General features: G+C 34.8%; 1 protein-coding gene across 1 annotated transcript; it reads left to right on the plus strand.

The window, feature by feature from the left end:
* The first annotated feature begins 744 nt into the window (after positions 1-744).
* LOC110115308 (zinc transporter 3) lies at positions 745-4467 on the plus strand. Its single transcript, XM_020848502.2, has 3 exons — positions 745-1450; positions 2848-2997; positions 4090-4467. Exons 1-3 carry the CDS (start codon positions 821-823, stop codon positions 4393-4395), a joined length of 1086 nt encoding a protein of 361 aa, XP_020704161.1. The 5' UTR covers positions 745-820; the 3' UTR covers positions 4396-4467.
* The last annotated feature ends 18436 nt before the right edge of the window (positions 4468-22903 follow it).

Genomic DNA, 22903 nt, shown 5'->3' on the forward strand with positions numbered 1-22903 from the left:
TGAACCTTCCAACAGCACTTCGGGTCCATGATTCGGACCCATTTGGGCTCGGATAGGGTCGAATTTGATGTCGTTGAGTTTGTATTTCCGAGACGCTCAGTTCGACCGTAAGTTTGCTGAAATCGGAGTTCGGGTGCTCTCGGAATTAATTTTTGAGGTCTCCAACTAGCTTTGCCTCGAGATTCGTGCCCGATTAAGCTAATTTTGTAATGACGTATCAACATTAAAATTCATGATCATCCAAACTCCGATTTTAGAAAAAAAATATACTTAAATTGAGCATCTCGAGAAACCGATTTCAATGACATCAAATTAATCCAATTCTCTAACTGAATTTTTCACATAAAAAATTATAAAATCTCTTACAAATTTTATTTATGTGTGCTAAATCTTTATTTAAAATTAAAATGTTAAATTCACACTATATGATCATAAATTTTCTAGCCCGTAATAAAATTTTCAACATTTTCTTATAAATAAAGTTGAATAAAAAAATTCCAAATATTATAAAACATAATTATTTTAATTAAGCAAGATAATCATCAACACCATAAACAAATTGCTTCATAAATTTTTTAATTTATATTGCAAATCATCCCTTAAATCCTTTCTAAACAAAGATAACACTTTCCCCACCCTTTTGAGTTTATAATGACAACATAATGTCAACACTCTCCAGTCCCATATGGATTAAAATTTTCTTACTTCAATAGAACATAACACTTTTAGTCTTCTTCGTATAAAGCCCCTTACACAAATAAAAACCCCCCAACTCTTCAATTGACTCACACAAATCTCCTTTCTCCCTTCTTCAAAATCCATGAAGCTCTCATTTCTTTCCTTCTCCTTCTTCTTCTTCCTCCTCCTTCTCTTCCCTCTCTATTCCCTCGCATCTTGCCAATGTACTCCCAACTCCAAAGACTACGAGGATTTCAAAAACTCCATTTCTCTCAAATCCATCGCCCTCGTCTCCATCCTCGCAGCCGGCGCCGCCGGAGTCCTCATCCCCATCCTCGGCCGCTCAATCCCCTTCCTCCGACCAGAAAGTGACCTTTTTTTCTCAATTAAATCTTTCGCCGCCGGCGTCATCCTCGCCACCGCCTTCATCCATATCCTCCCCGACGCCTTCGCGCGCCTCACCTCTCCCTGCCTCCCAACCCATCCATGGCAGGTCTTCCCCTTTGCGGGCTTCGTCGCCATGTCGTCGGCGATGGGAACGATGATGATTGATTCGTTTGCCACTGGCTACTATAAAAGATCGCACTTTAAAAAAGCTCAGCTCTTTGATGATGAAATAGTAGCTGGAGATCGTGAGGCAGCGCATGCAGGTCACGTGCACGTGCATACTCATGCCAGTCATGGGCACGCGCACGGGCCGGTGGCCGGTGGGGGGTCGCCAGCGGAGGAGGCGTCGATGGAGGAGAAAATCCGGCACAGGGTTATATCACAGGTAAACTTTGCAATTATTATTTTTTTTTTGTAGAATAAAACTTTATTTTGGTTACTAAAATGCTGCGAATTTTGTGAAGATGGAAGGTTTTATTTGGATTTTTTTAATTCGGATAAAAAAACACCATCTTTTAGTGCGTTGATATGAACAGTTTAGGTCTGCTGCTCTAGTGCTCTGTTTAGCGCTGTATTCAGTTCAACGCTACTGCTCTGTTTTTCGCGCGTATTTTATAGGGAAAAAATATTATTGCGGATATCTGATATAATATGTCATCGAAAATGAATGATGGCATACTTGAAATTATGAAAATAAATGTTCAAATTTAGAAGATATAAATTAAAATTAGCATTATAATCAATGATTTCACACAAAATTTAAGCTTAGGATTTCCATAGATAATCTCTTATGTTTCGTCATCTTTCTTAGTCCAGAATCATTGATTTAACGGTAGAGTTCTCAACTTTCGACAAATGTATTGCTCTGATTCAATTTGCAATAGCTCAAACTCATAATCATTCGGATATTATCCACTTGGACCTAATGTCTCATAGCTTTGTGCTGTTATTGTAATTTCACAAGATGTCACTCATCCTAGAGATTAATTACTCTGTGAGGATGCAGAACGCCGTCTGGAGACCAACCAGAATGTGTCACGTCTTCCTTTCCCTTAGTTCTGCGGCTCAATACCACTGATGTCGTGCATTTTGGTTGGTCTCCAAACGGTATTCTGCGTTCGGTCTTCGCACAAAATAATTCTCCATCCTAGAAGTGTTGGTATACAAACACACTTAACTTTAGAATTTCTTATGAAGAGTTCAGCTTTATTTTCTTAACCATTACATCAAAAAGTGACTCTATGTTTAAGAGTTCAGCTTTATTTTCCTGAGAGATTTCATATTAATGATGCGATCTCGCTTGGGAAGAGAGTTGATGGGATCGACAGTGTGTTAATGTCGAGAATGAAGAAGAAGAACAAACGTCATACGATCACTCTCTCAAGAACTACATTGACAAAACCGGCATTGGCGGAAGTTTGAATTTGAGAAAATTAGTACTTTTTGTATTTAAATAATTAATTTTTTATGTTAGATATATAAATAATAAAACTTTTAAGTGTTATTTATGTAAATCCTTCAATTTAAATATATAATTTTTGAGTATTTATTACTAGGGCATTGTAAATAAGTCTTTGGCAAAACTTTGCTCACTACTCCATGAAACAAGAACTAAATCACAATCAAGAAAAGCATAAAAAAACTCTTATTTTCCATATTTATGTGAAAAGAATGAAAAATTGCAATTCCACATAGCTAAATTGCAAAAAGCTACTTAAAGTTACAGATTATTAATTTCTTCTCTACCGGATGAAATAATTTTTTTAATTAATTATTTTGTAGGTATTGGAGTTGGGCATAGTGGTTCATTCCGTAATTATTGGAGTTTCACTGGGTACATCTGAAAGCCCTAAAACAATTAAGCCACTGGTGGGGGCCTTGAGCTTCCATCAATTCTTTGAAGGCATTGGACTTGGTGGCTGTATTGTTCAGGTAAATTTACCATATAGGCTATAGCTTATGCTAAAGTATTATTTTAAGAGAAATTTCTATATTTATTTTTAATCATTGGTTATTCAACTATGTATTATAATAAGAAGAAAATTTTATTATTGCTAGTCTATTATTTATGATAGATTCCTTCTAAAAAATACCAGACAACATAATAATATTTTTTAAATTAATTTTTATCTAAGAAATCTTTACTATTAATGTTATAGATTTGCTTTGTCACACCAAATGGTATTCGATTTGAAATAAATAACTTTTATCATTAAGGAATTTTTTCATGAATAATTAATAAACTAAGGCTTCGTTTGGGACGGCTTTTTTATTGCTTTCTAAAACTGAGTTTTAGTACAAATTTTTTTATTTTTGTACTAAAACTCCATTTTAGAAAGCAATAAAAAAGTCGTTCCAAACGAAACCTAAGACTTCGTTGGGACGACTTTCTTTCTACTTCTTAAAGCAGCTTTTTACTGCTTTAGAAAGCAGCAAGAAAGCTGTCTAAAATGAAGCCTAAAAGTATCTTTGGATAGCTTTCTTGCTATATTGACTTTCATATAGTAAGCATAATTTCACTTGCTACTATTCTCTTGCTATTTTTTCAGTTTTTTATAAATTTTGTGAAAACAAGTTGCTTTTCGCAATATGGTAACTAAGGCTTCGTTTGGGACGGTTTTTTTATTGCTTCTTCAAGCAGTCTTCTAGTACCAAAATTTTCATTTTTGTTCATAACAGTTGCTTGAAGAAGCAGTAAGAACGTCATCTCAAACAAAATCTAAATTAATTTTCTTACAGCAACATCACAATCAACTTTACAAAACACTGCAGCTGTTCCAAACATATTCTAAATTATACATTTTATATAAAATTCAATTCATATTATCATAAATCTATTTTTGAGAAAAAAAAATATTGTAAAATATAAAAAACCTAAATGTAATTTTGTCTCTCTATCACAAGTCTATTATTTCATCATCATTAATTTACTTGACACAACATTTGTCTCTAATATTTGTTCGCATCCTAATTAAGCTTAATTAAGCAGAAAATGATGTTTGTTTTCATACTTAATTAACACAGGCAAACTTCAGAGCTCGAGCAACGGTGATAATGGCCATCTTCTTCTCATTAACAGCCCCGTTTGGAATTGCTCTTGGAATAGCCATTTCTACAAGCTACAATCCAAACAGCTCAACAGCTCTTATAATTGAAGGGATATTTGATGCAGCTTCTGCTGGAATTCTCGTCTACATGTCTCTCGTAGATCTATTAGCTGCAGATTTTACAAACCCTAGAATGCAAAACAGTATAAAGCTTCAGCTTGGAGCACACCTTGCTCTCCTGCTTGGCTCTGCTTTCATGTCCATTCTAGCTAAATGGGCATAATAATTAGTTAATATTTGAAATAAAATTTGTTCTTTGTTGAGATTTTGAGTGAATAAATCTGTTGAATTCAAATTTGTTCATTGTCAATGCCTCGGCCTTGGCCTTACTGAGAAGATTGACTACAAAAAGTTGGCAACTAGATAGATGAGAGGAATAGAATGAGATAAAAGCTTTGTGATTTTATTGATCGAAAGTCAGGAGATCGTGATAAACAACTCGTGTAATTTTAGAAAAATTAATCTGTGTGGATGTTGAACGCGGTCCGGAGATCAATCAGAATGTACCACGTCATCCCTTGTTCTATACCGAGGCACGGTACTGCTCGGTATCTCGGCTCGTTATTGCTAACGTGATCCATTCTGGTTGGTCTCCGGACAGCGTTCTGCGTCCGGTCTCCGCACAAAATAATTTCTCATATTTTTATGCTTTCCCTCTAAGCTCATATTAAGGAGATATTATTATGTGTGGAGTCTGGATGCATCCGGAGATCAATCCAGACGCTCCACATCATCTAACGTACTATGTGTTGAGTAATGTGGCGAGTCCGGACCTTCGGGCACATTCAGGTACCATACATAATAGTTTTTCCCTATTTAGAAGTGGAAATAGAGGCAATGCTATATAAAAAAATTACTTTAAAAGATAAATATAATAATAATAAGTAGGCATTAATTGGTCTATGAGATAAACATTTTTTAGCTAGTTGGGCTGACTCTAACTCAGCATGAGCAATTTAAGATATGCAAAATTCATAATTATTGGATTATATCTAAGAAATTCCAACGTTGTGAAAACCGGACCGGACAACGAACCGGAAGAAGGAGAGGTTCACAGTTCGACTGGTTCGACCGGTCGTACCAGGCTCGAACTAGATGAAGTAATAAATAATAATATTATTAAAAAAATAAATGTTAAATTTTATTCTAATGCATTCATTCTATATTCTATTTTCTAAATTCTAACCAACTTTAACAAAATAAGAGAATAAATATTAAATATACATCTAACAAACTCTACCACCTTACAATAAGAAAGACCATTAAGGCATTAACAGAATATGATAATAAGAAAAAAAAATCAGCACAGAAAATGACATTGCAACAACCATAATCATTTCAGCTGATGAGATCAAACAACAAACCATCAATTGACCGAACAATTATGTGATTAACAGTTACGAGCTTCTTCTTCGGATAGCTTTGTATATGTGAGTGAAGGAGTTCAATGACATCTACAATAATATGATAATTGATACATCATACATGAATGCAATTCTGGTTAGGGCTTCTTGCGAATTAGAAAAACTGAAGAAAATCAGAAAATCCTTCATCTCTCTCGGTCTTGGTTGCAGCAAAGGCGAATGAACCAGATTAAAAAAAAAAAAAAACTTAAAATGTACCTCTCTCGCATTGTATTCGAACATCTAACAATGTAGGAAAAAGAAAAACAAAATCGCAACCTCTTTTTTCCCTATCTTGCTCGGACAGACGGAAGCATGCCAAAACAAACGGCACTATTGTCCGGCCAAAATAAGAGACGAAAACGGAAAGCATGCCCTTAAGGTGTTTCGACTCACCTGCAAAAGAAAAAGACAGTCATTCACCTCTCCTAGTCTGAAGTCTCTGTCTTATTCGTTGCTCCCGTAGGGTTTTCGAGCAGCAAACAATATAAGCGAAATGAGGTGTTTCGACTTTCTACTCTCGCTAAATGAAACATAAATCCAATTTTTGTTGTTCGATTTGCGATTAACGGCTCTAATTAGGTTATTTTGAAACCGGTTGGTTATTTCAACCGAGTCCGGTCCGCCGGTTTAGCGGTTCAACCGGCAATGGATCCGGTTTTTGGCCGGTTTAATTGCAGCCCGATTTAAAGGGATGGACCGGACCAACCACCAGACCTGTTCCCGGTTCAACCGGTTGAACCGGCCGGTCCGGACCGGACCGGTTTTTAAATCCTTGAGAAATCCTTCTTTTACCTCATAAAGAAAAAAAAGGTTTATCTTTTTTTTTTATCGATTTTAAAACATATTATTTAATGGTCTTTAACAAAATCTTGATCACTTTTATTATATGTAATAAAGAAAATTTATTTTTTTCTTAAGTTTGGATTGAAACAATGTCAGTAATATTAAAAATATCTTACAATTCATTTTTTCACAAATATCAAATAAATAAATATTTTACAAATTTTTTAGGTGACTTCGAATTTGTTTGCTTATGTGCTTTGTCGTTCCATACGCTGTTTTGTGCATGCAAGGGAAAAATTTATTTAAGATATTTTGATATATTTACAGTTTTTTAATGATTTTATTATTTTATCTGATAATTAAATTGTATTTGTTTTTTTAATTTAATTACATTGTTTCATAATTTTATATAAAATATAACAAAAAATTTCTGTCAGAAATTTTTTTAATAAACAAAACCGTAATTTTTAATTAAAATAAACTAATTTTTGCGTTGGAAATTTTTTTTAGTCAGAATATTGCAATTTGAATTTAATCATTAATTTATTTAATATAAAAAATAAATCTAAAAATTAATTGATTAATCATATACTATATTTATTATAAAATAAATTTTATCCTCATAAATTTCATTCAAATTAAAATTTTTAATCTAAATTTTCTCTCTATTATTATTTGCTAATTATCATTAAATTATAGAATTCAAGAGATATAATTTCGCCCTTATTCAGTTTCATCACAAAGCATTACGAAATGAATCCTAAATTAATGATATCAGAAAATCAGATATGAAGCTAACCCAAATTAGACCTGAGTTTTATGCTTCGTTTGGGACAGCTTTCATACCACTTTTTAAAATGACTTTCTAGTACAAAAATAATTTAATACATGAAAGCTGTTTTAGAAAGCAAGAAGAAAGCTGTCCCAAACAAAGCCTTAATCAAGGGATTGAAATAAAATTAATGTCAATCTGATCTACACTTCATGTGGGATTGCTTTCTTAGTGATTTTTAAAACAATTTTTTAGTATTAAAATGTCTAGTTCAAAAATTTTTATACTAAAAATTTACTTTAAAAAGCAATAAAAAAAGCTGTCGAAGACAAAGCCTTAAACTTTATGTTTTTACAAGCTCTTTTTTATTATAAAATAAATAAAAGAAACCAATTTTTTATATAAGGTTTGTTTGGTTTACTTAAAAATAATGTAAAATATTTAAAATAAAAAAGAATTTGGATTTTTTTATATTTGATATATCATCAAAAATTTATCTTGATCAAGCATGAATCTAGAGGTAATTTTGAATTAGAAACTTTCAAAATTAAATTTGGAGCAATTTGAATTTTGATTTCAGCAAATTTATAATTGAATTGAACGTATCGAAAAGATGAGCTCAATGACACCAAATTCAATTAAATATGAGCTCAAAATGGCCCAAATTAAAGACTCGAAGAGCATTCAGTATGTTTAAACTATAAATTGGATAAATAAATGGTTTTCAAACATGATATACTTATAGTTGAATCGAGCAACTCGACGAGATGAATCCAACGAGCCCAAGATCTTTGAATTATGATATCATTAAGGAACTCAAATACTCAATAAACGGTCCATGATCAAAGGAGTCGATTTCGGTTGTCTATTCAAAACATTCCTAACATGCCCTTAATCTCCTCCCACATTTAATAGCCACGTCACTCCCAAAAAATTATAAATAGACCCTTCATTCTTCATTGAGAAGGGGGCAGGGGGTCAGACATCTGCCTAGCCACCAATTGTCGTCGGACTTACGCCAAGCCATCGACTAATGTTAGATTTACACCCAGCCACCGACAATGGTCCTTCAGACCTTGGTCGCTAGACAACTGTCTTTTAGACTAATATCATCAGTTGACAACGGTCCTTTCGACCTCTCTTGCTAAATAACAGTCTTTTTGACCATTATCGCCTACCGACTAAGGTCCTTCCAACCTCCATTGCCAGACTACAGTTCTTCCGACCTCCATAGCCAGACAACAGACTTTTTGACCACTATCGCCCCCCCCGACTACGGTCCTGGACCAATTTTTGTTATTAGACAATGGTCTTTCTGGCCACCATCACCCACCAACTACGATCCTTCTGACCTTTGTCCCTAGGTTATAGTCTTTCTGACCTTAGTTGCCAGACTATGGTCCTTCTGACCTCAATCTCTAGACAACAGTCCTTCTGACCTCTGTCACCATACTACGATCTTATTGATCATTGTTCATCTGTCAATTACAATCCTTCCAACATGCATCGTCAGACTACGGTCTTTCCGAACTTCGTCGCCTGCCGACTACTGTCCTTCCAACCTCCGTTGCTAGATAACATTCTTTCTGACCTCCAACATATGTCGACTACAGTCTTTTCGACATTCATCGTCTGATAAGGTCTTTCTAACCTTCGTCGAATGCCGACTACGGTCCTTTCAACCTCCATCACCCAAAATGATGTTTTAGACCTCTGTCGCCCACTGACTATGATCTTGCTGGCCAAACGAACATATCAATACTGATTCTTCTGATTCCCACCATGTAATGCACTTTGTATGATATATATTTGCTACATAAAGTTAAGGACTTTCCCCCAAAAAAGGGTCTCATTTGTAATCGACTGCAAACCACTAGTGAATTCATTCAAATTGGGTCAGGCCCTATGATTTTTCTCCCTTTTTCAGAGTTTTCCACATAAAAATATTGGTGTCTCATATAAACGCTAAACATCTATCTTTCATATGTTTGTGTGTTGGATCTTCGTACAAAACGAATACGTTAAACTTTATATCTCTCTACCGTCACGAATATTCAAGGAGACAATAATATTTAAATTGATTAAAAAGAAATGTATATTAAAACTTTAAAAAAAATTATATGATTCACTTTTTATGTATTTTAAATTTGTCCGCTTTTTGATGAATCATCAATCATGAAAATCACTGTAAGTTGGCACTGTTATTATCATTAACTATCATTTACTATTTGTGATCACTACCACCGTCCCGGCAGCTCCCGCTACTGCTACTGATATGAGAAATTCTTCTTCGAGAAATGCTAACAAGGCTGAAAGTTTCATAAAATAAAATAAATAAATAAATAATCATAAAAAAAATTTTATCCACGTTTTCTTTTTAGAATTTGTTCCACATGCGGATATTGAAAACACCATTACAGAAAAGCGCATAAAAAGTACTGAGTTTATAATATTATCAAAAAATATTTTTATAAATTATTAATCAATTGGCTATTATTTTAAAGGCTTAAGCTTATACATTAAAAATGATTAAAATATACGCCCTTTGATTAACATTCTTCGATACTTATGATAAATTAATTGATAAGCTTTAATTGTTTGTTAAAAAAAAAAAAAAAAAAAATAGATCATCCCGGTTAAGGGATAACCCGATCGATCTAGCATGCAACCCACACCAATTTACACGGGCCAACACTTAAGGCTTTCACGAAGCGCCGAGGGGATTCGAACTTGGTACCTGGCCTTTGGCCAGCCAGTTCTCCACCACCAGGCCACCCCGTGGTGGGTTTAATTGTTTGTTAAAATTAAGTAGAAAAGAAGCCATTTTTTTAATAAAAGCATATTATTAATGCGAGCATTATCCATTAATTAATCATACAATTTGGGCGGCCCCACCATTATATAAGAGAGATTAGTACTTAAGCTATGAAGACATAAAGGGTCATATATATTTTGCTCTATAAATATTCTATTCTCTCTTAAAATCATGCAATTTTATATCTTAAAAGTAATAAAATAGTTAATTTTTTTTCTAATATAAAAATACCTGCTTTCAATTGCATATTCATTTTCTCAATAAAATCAATCTAATTCTAAGTATATATTATATGATATCATGAATAAGATAAAAAATTAATTATTTTAGCTTCTTATTAAAAATTATTTGATGAAATGCACATAAAAAATAAGTGAGTTTAGTTGACCAAAATATAGTTGATATATTATCAAAAAATAATCTTGATTGAGCACGAATCTTGAGACAAATTTGAATTGGGTAATTTGATCGTCCTCAATTTCAAGAACAAACCAATCACTTGTAATCTATTCAAACACTAGTTGAATCAATTCAACTGAGCGTGACCCCGTGGTTTTTCCCTTCAGACTTTTTCATGTAAAAATTCGAATGTTTCTTTTTCTCTGTTTGTGTGATGGATACTCGTGCAATGCTAAAACGTGAAGTTTTTCGTACTTTATTATCGTGAATACTCTAGCCCTCAACAATGGTAAATAATGTAGGGGTGTAAAAATTCTACAAGATATGATAACCCGACACGAACTTGACCTGAAATTTTTGGGTTAGGTTTTCAAATGGGTAGGGTTAGGGCCCCGAATTTTGACCCGTTTGAAATTCCAAGTCGATTTTTGTCAACCCGACAGCCTGATTCTAACCCGTTCCGACCCGCATTGTTTAACCTGTTTTGTTTAGGGCAACAGGCATCTGACACCCGGCATCCATAAGTAGCGTTGCAGTGGGCAGTGTTATACATTTACACTTCGTATCATTTCGCATTAGGGTGGATTTTAAGGAGTGACCGCCCACTCGTTCTATCTTCGTCTGTTTAAAAAATGAAATTTCTTGAATTTTTTAAAGAAGATAGTCGCCTCAGATAAGAAGCAGGTCATCAATAAGCTAAGAGAGAATTCAAGTGAAAAAGATATAATAATCACAAAAGAAACAAATACATTAACATTCTAAACCTAATAATATATGAGAATATATTGGCAAATGCGAGGAGAGAGATGGAAAGAAGAAAATTGAATACGAATAAGAATTTTGAATGTGAGGTTAGTCTAACAAGTCCTATTTATTATGTGTACATATTTGATACAAAATGTTGCCATCGCCAACTAAAGGAAGTGGTGGCTTTTCCCCACCGCTGAATATGGGTCAGCGGTTCTGTTAATAATTATAAGCGGAAAGTAAAAAGGGAAATATGTGGACCATTAATTAGAGAAATTTTGTTCTCATTGGAAGCGAGAAGATGTGGAGAATTTGATCAATGCGCATCAGATACAGTGAGTAATATTCACTCTTCTATACGAGCGGTTGCTATTCAGTATTCGGGTGAGATAATAGCTTTGTACTGTGCTGATTGATGATAATGCGCTGCTTGCCGCATTGCACATCGCACATGCCGCACACCTGCAGCTGATGGCAAATAGTTTTATTATTATTATTATTGTTCTTGTGTCCTGGAGTAATCGCGGCGGTAGAGAAATATAAGTTTTAGCGTCTTAGTGTTGTTCGAAGATCCAGCACACAAATAGATAAGAGAGAGTGTGTAGCGTTCATAAGAGACACTAGAGTTTTTATGTGGAAACCCCTGAAAAGGGGGAAAAATCACTGGGCCTGGCCCAATTTGAATGAATCCACTAATATTTGTATTCGATTACAAATGAGGCTCTTCTTAGGGAGAAGACCTTGGCTTGATGTCACAAATGTATAGAGCGCATTACATGGTGGGAGTTAAAATAATCAACATAGACATGTTTGTTTGGTCGGCATGACCATAGTTGATAGGATAGAGGTCGGAAAGAATGTAGTAGGCAGGAGATCAGGGTCAGAAAGAGCATTGTCCGGCGATGTAGGTCAGAAGGACCGTAGTATGCAGGAGATCGATGTCAGAAAGACAGTTGTAGCATGGCGCTACTCTGGTAGAACTCTAGGCATCAGGTGGTGGCCCGACAGAAGTCTGGGCCTCAAGTGATGGTCCGGCAGAAGATTGGGTCTTAGGTGGTGGTCCAATGGAAGTTCGGCCTCATGTGGGGGTCCGACAGAAGTTTGGGCCTATAGTGCTAGTCCGGCGAAAGTCTGAGCCTCAGTTGGTGGTCCGGTAGAAGTTCAGGCCTAAGGTGCTGGTCCAGCAGAAGCCCAGGCCTCAAGTGGTTGTCTGAAAGAAGTTCAGGCCTCAGGTGGTGGTCCGACAGAAGTCTGGGCGTCAAATGCTTGTCCGGTAGAACTCTGGGCCTCAAGTGGTGGTTTGGCAGAAGTCCGGGCCTCAGGTGGTGGTCCGATGGAAGTTTGGGCCTCAAGTGGTGGTACAGCAGAAGTTTGTGCCTATGGTGGTGGTCCGGCATAAGCATGGGCCTGAGGTGGTGGTCCGGCAAAATTTCTGTCCTCAGGTGATAGTCCGACGGAAGTCAGGGCGTCAGATGTTGGTCCGGCGGAAGTCCGGGCCTCAAGTGGTGGCCTAGTAGAAGTCTGGGCCAAGGTGGTGGTCTGGTAGAAGTCCGGGCCTCAGGTGGTGGCGCGATAGAAGTCCAGGCCACAGGTGGTGGTCCGACGGAAGTCCAGGCCTCAGGTGGTGGTCCGGCGGAAGTCCGGGCCATAAGTGGTGGTCCGGCAGAGGTGAGAGCCTAAGGTGGTGGTATGGCGGAAGTTCGAGCCTTAAGTGGTGGTCCGGTGGTGGTGAGGGCCTCAAGTGGTGGTTCGGCAAAGGCGAGGGCCACGAGTTGTGGCCCGGTGGAGTTCGGGGCCATAACTGGTGGTCCGGCAGAGCAACAACGCCAGCCAGTGTTCCAGCGGAACTCAGGCGGTGGTCGAGGAGAAGCGAGGAGGCAAGAGCGTTCTCTGATCTCTCCCTTTCTCTCTTGCTTGGATCCTCCCTTTTAAGAGGGATGAGGGGTCTATTTATATATTTCATATAGTGGCATGGCCTGTAAATAGGTGGGAGATCAAGGGCATATTAGGAGTGGCTTGGATGGACGGCCAAGATTGAATCCTTTGATCGTGAAATGTTTGATTGACATTTGAATGTCTTAAAGATGTCAGAATTCAGGGATCTTGGGCTTTTTGGATTCATCTTGTTAAGCCACTCGATTTGACTATAAGCACGTCATGTTTGGAAACCATTTGGTAACCCAAATTGTGGTTCGAACTTTCCAACAGTGCATCGAGTCCTTGTTTCAGACCCATTTGGGCTTGGATTGAGTCGAATTTGTTGTCGACTTGTCGTTGGGTTTGTATTTCCGAGAAGTTCAGTTCGACTATAAGTTTGCTGAAATCGAAGTTCAGATGATCCCAATTTTAATTTTGAAAGTTTTCAACTTGATTTTGCCTCGAGATTTGTGCCAGATCAAGATAATTTTTCGAGGACGTATCAATTATTATTATTACGCAGCCGGTATTCATTATAATTTAATTTTAATTATGTGGTGTTTACTTTAATTTGAAGTATTTAATAAAGAAAAATAGGTAATAGTGTTATAATAAGGGTGTCAAAATAGGGTCACTGGTTAGGTTTGGGTCGAATCCGATTTTGACCCATTACTTTTTTGACACAACCTGAATCTGATCTGTGAAAAAATACAATCTTAACCCGACCTGCTGGGTTGCCGGTTGACCTGACCTGACACGAAATCACTTGCGAGATTTGTTTACAGAAGAGCGCGAATGGGAGAACGATGAGCTCCTCTTGTCATCATGCGATAGACGGATGACGACCTAACGAGACGGCTCTCACGCGAGGAGACATCAAATGGACAAAAAGACGGATGATGAAACAGATGCAACAGGGCGAGACGTAAGACGATTCCCGTGTCAATCCGATTTGTTTTCGGGTTTCAAGGTCAACCCAAACCCAACTCGAGTTTATGTTCAAATCAGATTTTTAGATCGTATCAAATATTGACTCTCCAAGATATGAACCGATGATAGTCTTAAATTTATAAAAATAAATAAATTTAAAGAAGAAATTTGAAGTGGAATTAAGAAGGGTGAATAAGTAAAAATTTTAAGACAATTATCTTAATTATATATATTTAAATCATAAAAAATTAACAATAATTCTAATCGTCCTTATGGGACACCATATGTGAAAATCCTCAAATTTGAAGAGTGGTCAACAATAAAATTTTAGTTGAAGGAATTGGAGTACTGCTGAAGCTTAATTTGAGACATATTTCTTATTAGATTATTTTTTGGATAACAATCATAATTTTTATTTAACCACTATTTATTCACTGTTTTCAATAATTTTTTATGCTGGAAAAATTCTTTTTTATACCAACTTAAAAAAAATAATAATTTTCTTCATTATAGCTCTACAACCACAGTTATAAAAAGTTGTAGTCATCTCAAACGGATCATAAATCAAGTTATTAATTGAGTAATTTTACTTGGAAAATTGCTAGTGAGATGAACCCAATTAGTTAGTGAGTTAAATTTAAACTAATCTCATTTGAACTCATTGGATGATGATCAAATGTCTTAAAGAAAAATATTAATATAAAGTACATTTAAAATAATAAAAAAGAGTAGTAAGCAGAAACTACGTAAATAGAAAAAGAAATGATTTTTTTTTTCTTTTTGGATTTGGCCTTCCTTCTGATGTTGATGTCTGTTTGGTTTGATTTGGCTCCTTTCTTTGGAATGTTGTGGGTGGTATTGATGGCCCCTATTTTGGATTTTTTTTCCTTTGGTTGTGTTCTTTTTTTCTTTCAGACTTGAAGTGCTTTATTTGATGGATTGTTTTGGGTGGTGCTGATCCTTTGGACTTATTTTGAATTGCTTGGGGGAATATGATTGTTGTCTTCTCGATTTTGAGCTTTATTTTTCTAATATGAAAAATGATGAGGCTGCACTCTACATGTTGTCAGCGTCTTGGCTTGCTGGCAACCTTAGTGGCTGAGCATGCTGGATATTAAATTGCGGTTTTCCTTTGGTTGCCTTGTGGCTTGCTATCTCCAATGGATGGTCCTTGATGGTGGGCTAAGTGATTGTCGGATGTTTCTTCTTCTTTCCTGAGTCTGACAAGCTCTCACCTTATTCACTGTAGCACCTTCATGCTGTATTATTTTTTAACAACTTTTAGTAAGTTTAAAAAAAAATGTTGTATTATTTTTTGCTATTTTCTTTTGGAGGTTTTTTTCTCTAGGGTTGTAATTTCGAATGTGCTCTTTTGGGCCTTCCCCATAACTTCTTTACTTTTGAATGAATTTTGGGCATGTCCCTTTAAAAAAAAAAAAAGAATACTTAAAATAATAAATTTTGTGACTTCAAATAAAAAATTATTAAAAAATCTTTAAAATATTGCTCTCAATTTTTTCTATTCTCAACTAACTTCTCATTAATTTTCTTTTAAATTATATTTTAATGGTAATGCACAAAAATAGGTTTTTTTTCTTCTTGTATGAAATATGAGCTTATTTAAATTCATAGCATTAAGCAATTTAACAAGCTAAAATTTGCATCTTAAGGTAAACTTTCTCACTCCCACCACTTATCAAGATGTCTCGATCTTTTGACCGATGCTCCTATAAGATCGTCATGGCTTTATTTTTTACATCAAGAGGAATTAATTAACTCACTAATATGATATTATCCCGAGTCTTTGAATTCCCCCTCCTTAAATAATTCTAGCCTAATTTAATAAATTTCATACTAATTTTATTCAACTTAGGTTTTAGCTTTAATCTAAATATGTTTACAATTAATGAATAACTTATAAACCCTATTAAAAGTTATTTTATTATGGTTTACTATTGATCATAAAAAGTCATGAATAAGGATTCGTTTGGGATAGCTTTCTTACTGCTTTCTAAAATAACTTTTATTACAAAAATTTTTAATTTAAAGATTTTTTGTGCTAAAAAGCTGTTTTTAAAAGTTGTAAGAAAACTGTCCAAAACGAAGCAACCTTCTTACTACTTTCTGAAGCAGCTTTTTAGTACAAATTTTTTTAATTTATAAAATTATTTTATTAAAAAAAAAGCTTTAAAAAGCAATAACAAAACCGTCCCAAAAAAAAATCTTAATTTATCCTAAAAAAATAGTCTAATATGTTCTGTAGATAAAAAAATCTTGACTTTCATATGAGTGACAAATTAATGTATGGTTATAGATTTATTTAAGCATTATTTATATTTTCTCAGTTTAAGAATAATTAAAATATGGATAGGTTATGATAGTAAGTCCACACAATTATAACTATGGAGTTTTAGGCTTTTTTTGGGATGACTTTTTTACTGTTTTTTAAATAACTTTTTTAGTAAAAATAATAATATTTTTTTACTAAAAAACTAGTTTAAAAGTTGTCCCAAATGAATCCTAGCTAAATCATTAATGAATTGCATGCTTTAAGATTGTTTTTTTGGAGAGCTTCTAATTTATGATTTTTGAATACTTAAGCTGTTATTTTGAGCATGAACATAGGCATTCTATCTTGATCAAAGTTAAGTTGATTTATGTAGTTAATTATAGCAGGAATTATGGTATTCTATTATTCTTATATGATTTTAGAAATATATATTTATTATTTTGATCACATGCATGCATCTCCATCTTTTTTTTTTTTAAATATAATATGAAGGTTTTAAAGATGTGAAGGATTGTTTTACAGAAAATTCAGTTGAATCCTTTTCAAAAGAAAATGATCATTCATTTATATTGACTTAAAGAAACACAGTTCATGCGGCACATTTTGGCATGTTGGTTGTAAGCTTTGACTATCAATTAAGAGGATTTGAGTTCATGTCTTGCTTATGTGATGTATGTGTGAGTTTTCCATCCTTAATCGCCATATATATATATATATATATATAATTTAAAGACAAATAATAATGTGATTTACTGACTACTAAAAATATAAGATTTTTCAGCAGTTTTTAGTATTGATTTTAAAATCGCTGCTATAAGTTGGTATATGCAGGAATTTTAACCGTTGCTAAAAAGTTATTAAAAACTTAATATTTTGATAGCAATTTATAGAGGATGTTTGCAAAGTCATTATTGCTTTCAAATCAAAATCACTGTTGTATGATCTCCTATTCTTCTAATCTCCCTCTCATGCCATGGCCTCCGCTCGACTTTATCATGTGTTTGTCTCCTAGCATGCCAAATGATCCACTAGGGAAGTAACACGAAGACCGCCGACACTGAGGTAGCAAAGGCAGCTGGGGTGAATTATGAAGAGGTGGAGATGATGTCCATTGAGAAGGTGTTTGAGGGGAAGAAAATTCCTATGTGACATGAGCAGCTAACCTTTAGAGCAATGACGGTGAGCTTCTTCCTCTTTGTACGTCATGTTCCCCTACTTCAATGATATTTCTTATCGTGTACTTAGCTATGAGAGTATCAATATATTTTTTTTTAACTTCAGAAATTTTATTTCAAAAAGTATATCTTCAAATTATATTTTTGTTGTCAGTATTATGCCATCATAAAATATAGCATAAATATACATTATAAAAATTAAAATAGTAAAGATAAAAAAAATTACTAGTTGGATAAAAATAAAAATATTTTGAGAAGTATATTTTTTTTTATTTTTTATTTTAAAAACGGTTACAAAGACCAGATAAAACAAAAAAAAGGAGAAATACAATAAAGAGAGGTGGACTCAATATTTGGCCGAGGCTACCAGCACCCTCGAAACCCCGAACTGACCGTCCAGTAAGGTAAATAAGCGACCCTAAACCCCAGCACCACGAAAAGATTTGCCAAAGGTTGCCACCACAAGGTGACGAGGGAACGAGCCTCAGCCACATCATAGTCCAAAACCGTCGTGATGATAAACCGAATAAACACATAGCAAATGTGGGGAAAGAAGACAGCAAACAAAAAAAAACATTATCTTCTACTTCGGCCCCTCCCACGGAAGCGGCCACGAGTTGCAGCAGATATAACAGGTCTATCCCGTATCAAATTAAATTCGTTACCAGGGTCGGATCCACCAAAAAAATCATGAGAAGCACCACAATCCGAAAATTCAGATTATGATCCAAACTCAGACGAACCATGGAGCCAGTCCACATGGTTCCTAACATCAAAACCAGAATGTACACCCAGCTGATTAACCAAAGTAATCGTATCAGCCAAGTTAACATGAACATTAATGAAATTGTCAGTGCCAACCGAAACCCCATTCAAAATTTCCACCCGCCCACCATCCAGATTACAATTAGCATTATCATCAGGAGATCCCGACGCCAGCAACCCCACACCAGCAGAATTTTCCCCACCCTGAACAGGTGACTGCACATTAAGATGTTCAATTCCAACAACCAGAGTACAACATTCCTCCACCGCGATATCAATAACTGGAGCAGTTAATGTTCCTGGAGAAAACCCATTCAAATTAACACCCCCAACCTCCAAAACCTCCTCAGCATCAAAACCAACTTCAGAAAAAATAGTGGATGGCGCAACAACAACATTATTAGTAACATCACCCACATCATTAAAAACAGAAACACCATTCCGACCAACAGGATCCAACGGGGCTTCAGATATAACCAACTCATTAACACAGATAGGGGAGGGAACAGAATTAATAGGGTCAGCTGAGATCACAAGAGGAGAAGAAATGGGGACAGCTAGAGAAGGAGCCACATTTACATCAGGACGCGACTGAGAGAGAAGTTTGATACATTCCGATTTTTTATGTCCCACAGCCTTACAGTGCAAACAAAAATTTGGCATACCTTCAAAAATCACCTTTTGAACATAACCAAACATCTCCGGGCCAAGCCAAACGGAATCAGGATAGGATTTCGAGATATCGAGTTCAACAAGAATACATGCTACAGAAGGACGAGAACCGACAACGGTAGCATTGTCAGTTTGAATAGGGCGACCAAAAATCGATCCCAAACCCAAAAGAATGCGAGGGGAGAAAAGGTGCAGATGCAAACCAGAAAATAATAAGCAAAGCCCTCTTCTCCTCATCCCTGTTATTGTACTTTTGCTTGCTCCCTTCCTTCTAGCCATTTTCCTCTCAAATGAGTGTTTGATTCCCATCTTCTTGCAGGGAGAATTAGGCAATCGAATCGAACTGGTGAAAGAAAATCATAAGTTGGTATAGTAGAATTTTTAAAACCGTTACGTACTAAGGCCTTTGCAGTGAACGCAAATACATTAGTTTTGTAAATAAATTAATAGATGTTTAAATCGCTGTAGTAGGTTATAAAAAATTTTGTGAAAATTTAATTTATTAATAGTGATTATTAGTTCATGTGTCTGTGCCTAACTTCTAGCCTGGTTTATAGATGGATGCCAGAGTAGGAACTATAGAGAATTAGCAAATTGACACGGTTACATATAATGACATAAGTTTACTCATTGTAGCTATCTTTATAGTGGGCAATCTTTCTTGATAGGTCAAAGATGGCTTCTAGCAAATAGAAAAGTGCCCTTAGCAATTTCTCTGAATTGAAACTCTCATGGAATTATCCAAGTCGGTACACTAGCAAGTACACCCAATCATCTCCTCAAGAGGAAACCTCTTATCGGCCAACTGGTCTGCATAACTATTTTGAATGAATTATTTTTTAGATATTAATCTTAATTTTCTTTGGTTATTATTATTTTGCTACTTTCTCATTACATTTTAAAAATATTTACGATGAAAAGTTATTTTTACAATTAGACGATTTCCTCATATCGACTTTATAACTAACTTTATAAAAAGTTGCAACCATCCCAAATAAATCTTTATAATATTTTTAACGATTATTAGACAATATAGATAGAAATTATAATTTAGCATTGAATTAAATCTTTATAGGCCTCATTTCATTAATGTTAGTCTTTGTAGTTGTAACTTGATTATTTAGATCCATTAAATAGCAGTTAAAATATTATATATTTGTAATATAGAGCAAACTAATTAGATGATGATAATAAAGTGTGTTGCTTTAAAGTTCAAATATAGATTATAGAATAAGAGATAGGCTTCCTTTGGGATAAATTTTTATTGCTATTTAAAGTAATTCTTAGTACTAAAAAATCGTTTTAAGAAGCAGTAAGAAAATCATCCCAAATAAATATTACTAAATAATGGAAAGATAATTATTAATTACGGTGTTGACTAGGAAAATATTTTGTGGGCCACTAAATTGGCTATTCTTAAAAGTTTTATAAGCTCAATTTTATGAAAAATTTAGATAAATAATAAGACATAAAATAAATAAATAAAGAGATCTACATATATAATAGTTTAAATGATCATATTAATATATTTAATATGTAAAATTTATTTTTTAATTAATATAACACTCCATTAACTCGTTTCCCATCCACATGAAGGAAACGTATAAGTTGTGATATGATCTTACACTTATGCTTCGCTTGGGACAGCTTTCTTATTAATTTCTAAAGCAGAGTTTTTAACTAAAACACTATTTTAGAATGCATTAAGAAAGTCCCAAACAAACCTTAAAGGTAATTAACGAGATGGTGACATGTGTAAAGAGTTTATAACAATGAGATCTCATTGATGTGCTACCGATGGCTTATTTTATCCTAACTTGAAACTGTCAACGCTAAATGTATAGAAAAAGATGAAATCATGACGAGATCTTCATTAGAAGGCCATCAACCATGAAAAATAGTTGAAGAAGTAGCAACATGATCTTACCAAGAAGAGAAGTCACTCGATCGAAAGTTAATGATAAAAGTGACCGCCATACACAGTGGCGGATCCAGCCTTTTTTTTTAGGGGGGGGGGGGGGGGCGGATCCAGCCTTTTTTTTTAGGGGGGCAAATTCAAAATATAAAAAAGTAAATACCCACATTATGTCAATAGCTTCTCTTTATGTTTCCAGTTCTTAAATCCCTCACCAACAAATGTGTCTCCACCGCCTTTGCTAGTATTAACTTGCTCTTGAGGCTTAAACAAGCAGCAATAAAGACAAAATATTGCATCTTTTTGAATACTATACTCCATCCAATCAGGAAAGTCTTCAAACCATTTTGAATTAAATCTACGTGCAATATTTCCTATCTTTGTTTGAGGGAATTGATGATTTTTTGATTGATGTGCTCCCTTCAACAAATAAGCTCTACGAACTCTATCACGATCGTTTACATCATAACTCCAGATGGATGGTCGAAGACCAGGATCAGGAGGTAGATTGTCAATATCAATCTCGACACGTTCTTTTCTCTTCAAGAACCGTTCCATTTCTCTAAAGGCTAACAATGACTAATCCAAATTAGCTAACATTGTTATTCTAACTAAATTCACAAATGAACTATGTAAAATAAGTAAAAATGCCAATAATGCCAATAAAATGATTAAGGGATATGTCACCGGCATGTAGAAAATGACAAATAATGGCATAAAACAATCCAAACTGAAAGCTACCAACAAAAAACATTAATGGTCCTCCAATTCCTTAAGCAAACACCATTAATGGTTCTGATAGAGATATATGTAACTAAAAAATTTTAAAAAGGACATAGCTTTGGCTGAGAAATTCTGCAACTTTCTAAATATCGTGAGAATCTACCATGGCCTTGTGCCCACCTAATGAAAATTTGGGACAGATTTTTTCTATTCCAAAAAAAAAAAAAGAAACAAAGGTCATTTGCTCCTTGTAATAGACCATTAATTGACCTAATTTACTAGTGACGGATGCATTGAAATCACTATTTCCTATCCAAAAAAAAACAAAAAACAAAGGTCATTTGCTCCTTAAACCAAAAATAAATTGAATGGCATAACAGATGACTAATAAGATGAACAAATATAGTAAAAGAGAAGAATCTGCATAGGTGAGAAGTGATTCCATTGCTTCCACCAAGCTTAACATTTGCAATTACTTGACTTATGATGCATATTTTTTTATTTTGCAGCCTGCACTACTCTCAGTCATCTCAGAAGAACAAGATGCAGATATGAAATTAAAACAAGATGCAGATAAGAAAATATGTAAGCTGTATTTTTTTGAAGATGCAGTCAAGCAGATAAGATAAAATGAAGAAAGAAATAGAACAAGTGGAGATGTAGGGATTCACCAAACAACTAAAACATACCTTCAAAATGATGAAGGTAGCTGCGACTACGAACGACACTACGAGAGTGCTCCACCCGTCCAGCGATCTCTTCACCCAGCGGCAAACTTGAAATTTTCGAACAGAGGGCGATGGCGAAAGAAAACTACGGATGTCCGAATCGGGCAAGCTGGCTCGGATGAGAAGATTTAGGGCAAAAAAATTTTTGTGAGGGGGGCAAATTTCCGAAACTACCCCTCCACTAGAGTATTTTTTTTAATGCCCACCCTCAGCCTGCCTTGGATCCGCCCGTGGCCATACCTGTTCTTCTTAAACTTTAAGTGAAAAATATAAATTTGATTACTTAACTATTACTAAAATAATAATAAATTACCACACATTTTCTTAAATGCATTATCTAATATTGATGTTAAAACAAAATTGAGCTTCTTAGTCCATCTTCTTAAGTTCTCATCTTCCAAGTCAATATCTATTATATTTATATTTATATATTATTTATATAAAGTTGTACTTGGTTGTTCGAGAACACAGTAAAATTCATGCATGTGACCGCCAGACAGATTCTTCACTGCTTCTCTCTGATCTCACCACCTGTAAAACCCTCCTGTCCTGCTTTCCTCATAAACCACATAAACAAACAAAAAATCCGTCATCGCTATCGATCGAACTTCCTTTTTTTTTTCTTTTCAATTCCATTAAACCATCAATACATAAATAGTACGCCGCACAGCTGCAACCCCTAAGCGCCCCAACG

Source organism: Dendrobium catenatum, unplaced genomic scaffold (genome assembly GCF_001605985.2).
Source record: "Dendrobium catenatum unplaced genomic scaffold, ASM160598v2 fragScaff_scaffold_586, whole genome shotgun sequence".
Taxonomy (NCBI): domain Eukaryota; kingdom Viridiplantae; phylum Streptophyta; class Magnoliopsida; order Asparagales; family Orchidaceae; genus Dendrobium; species Dendrobium catenatum.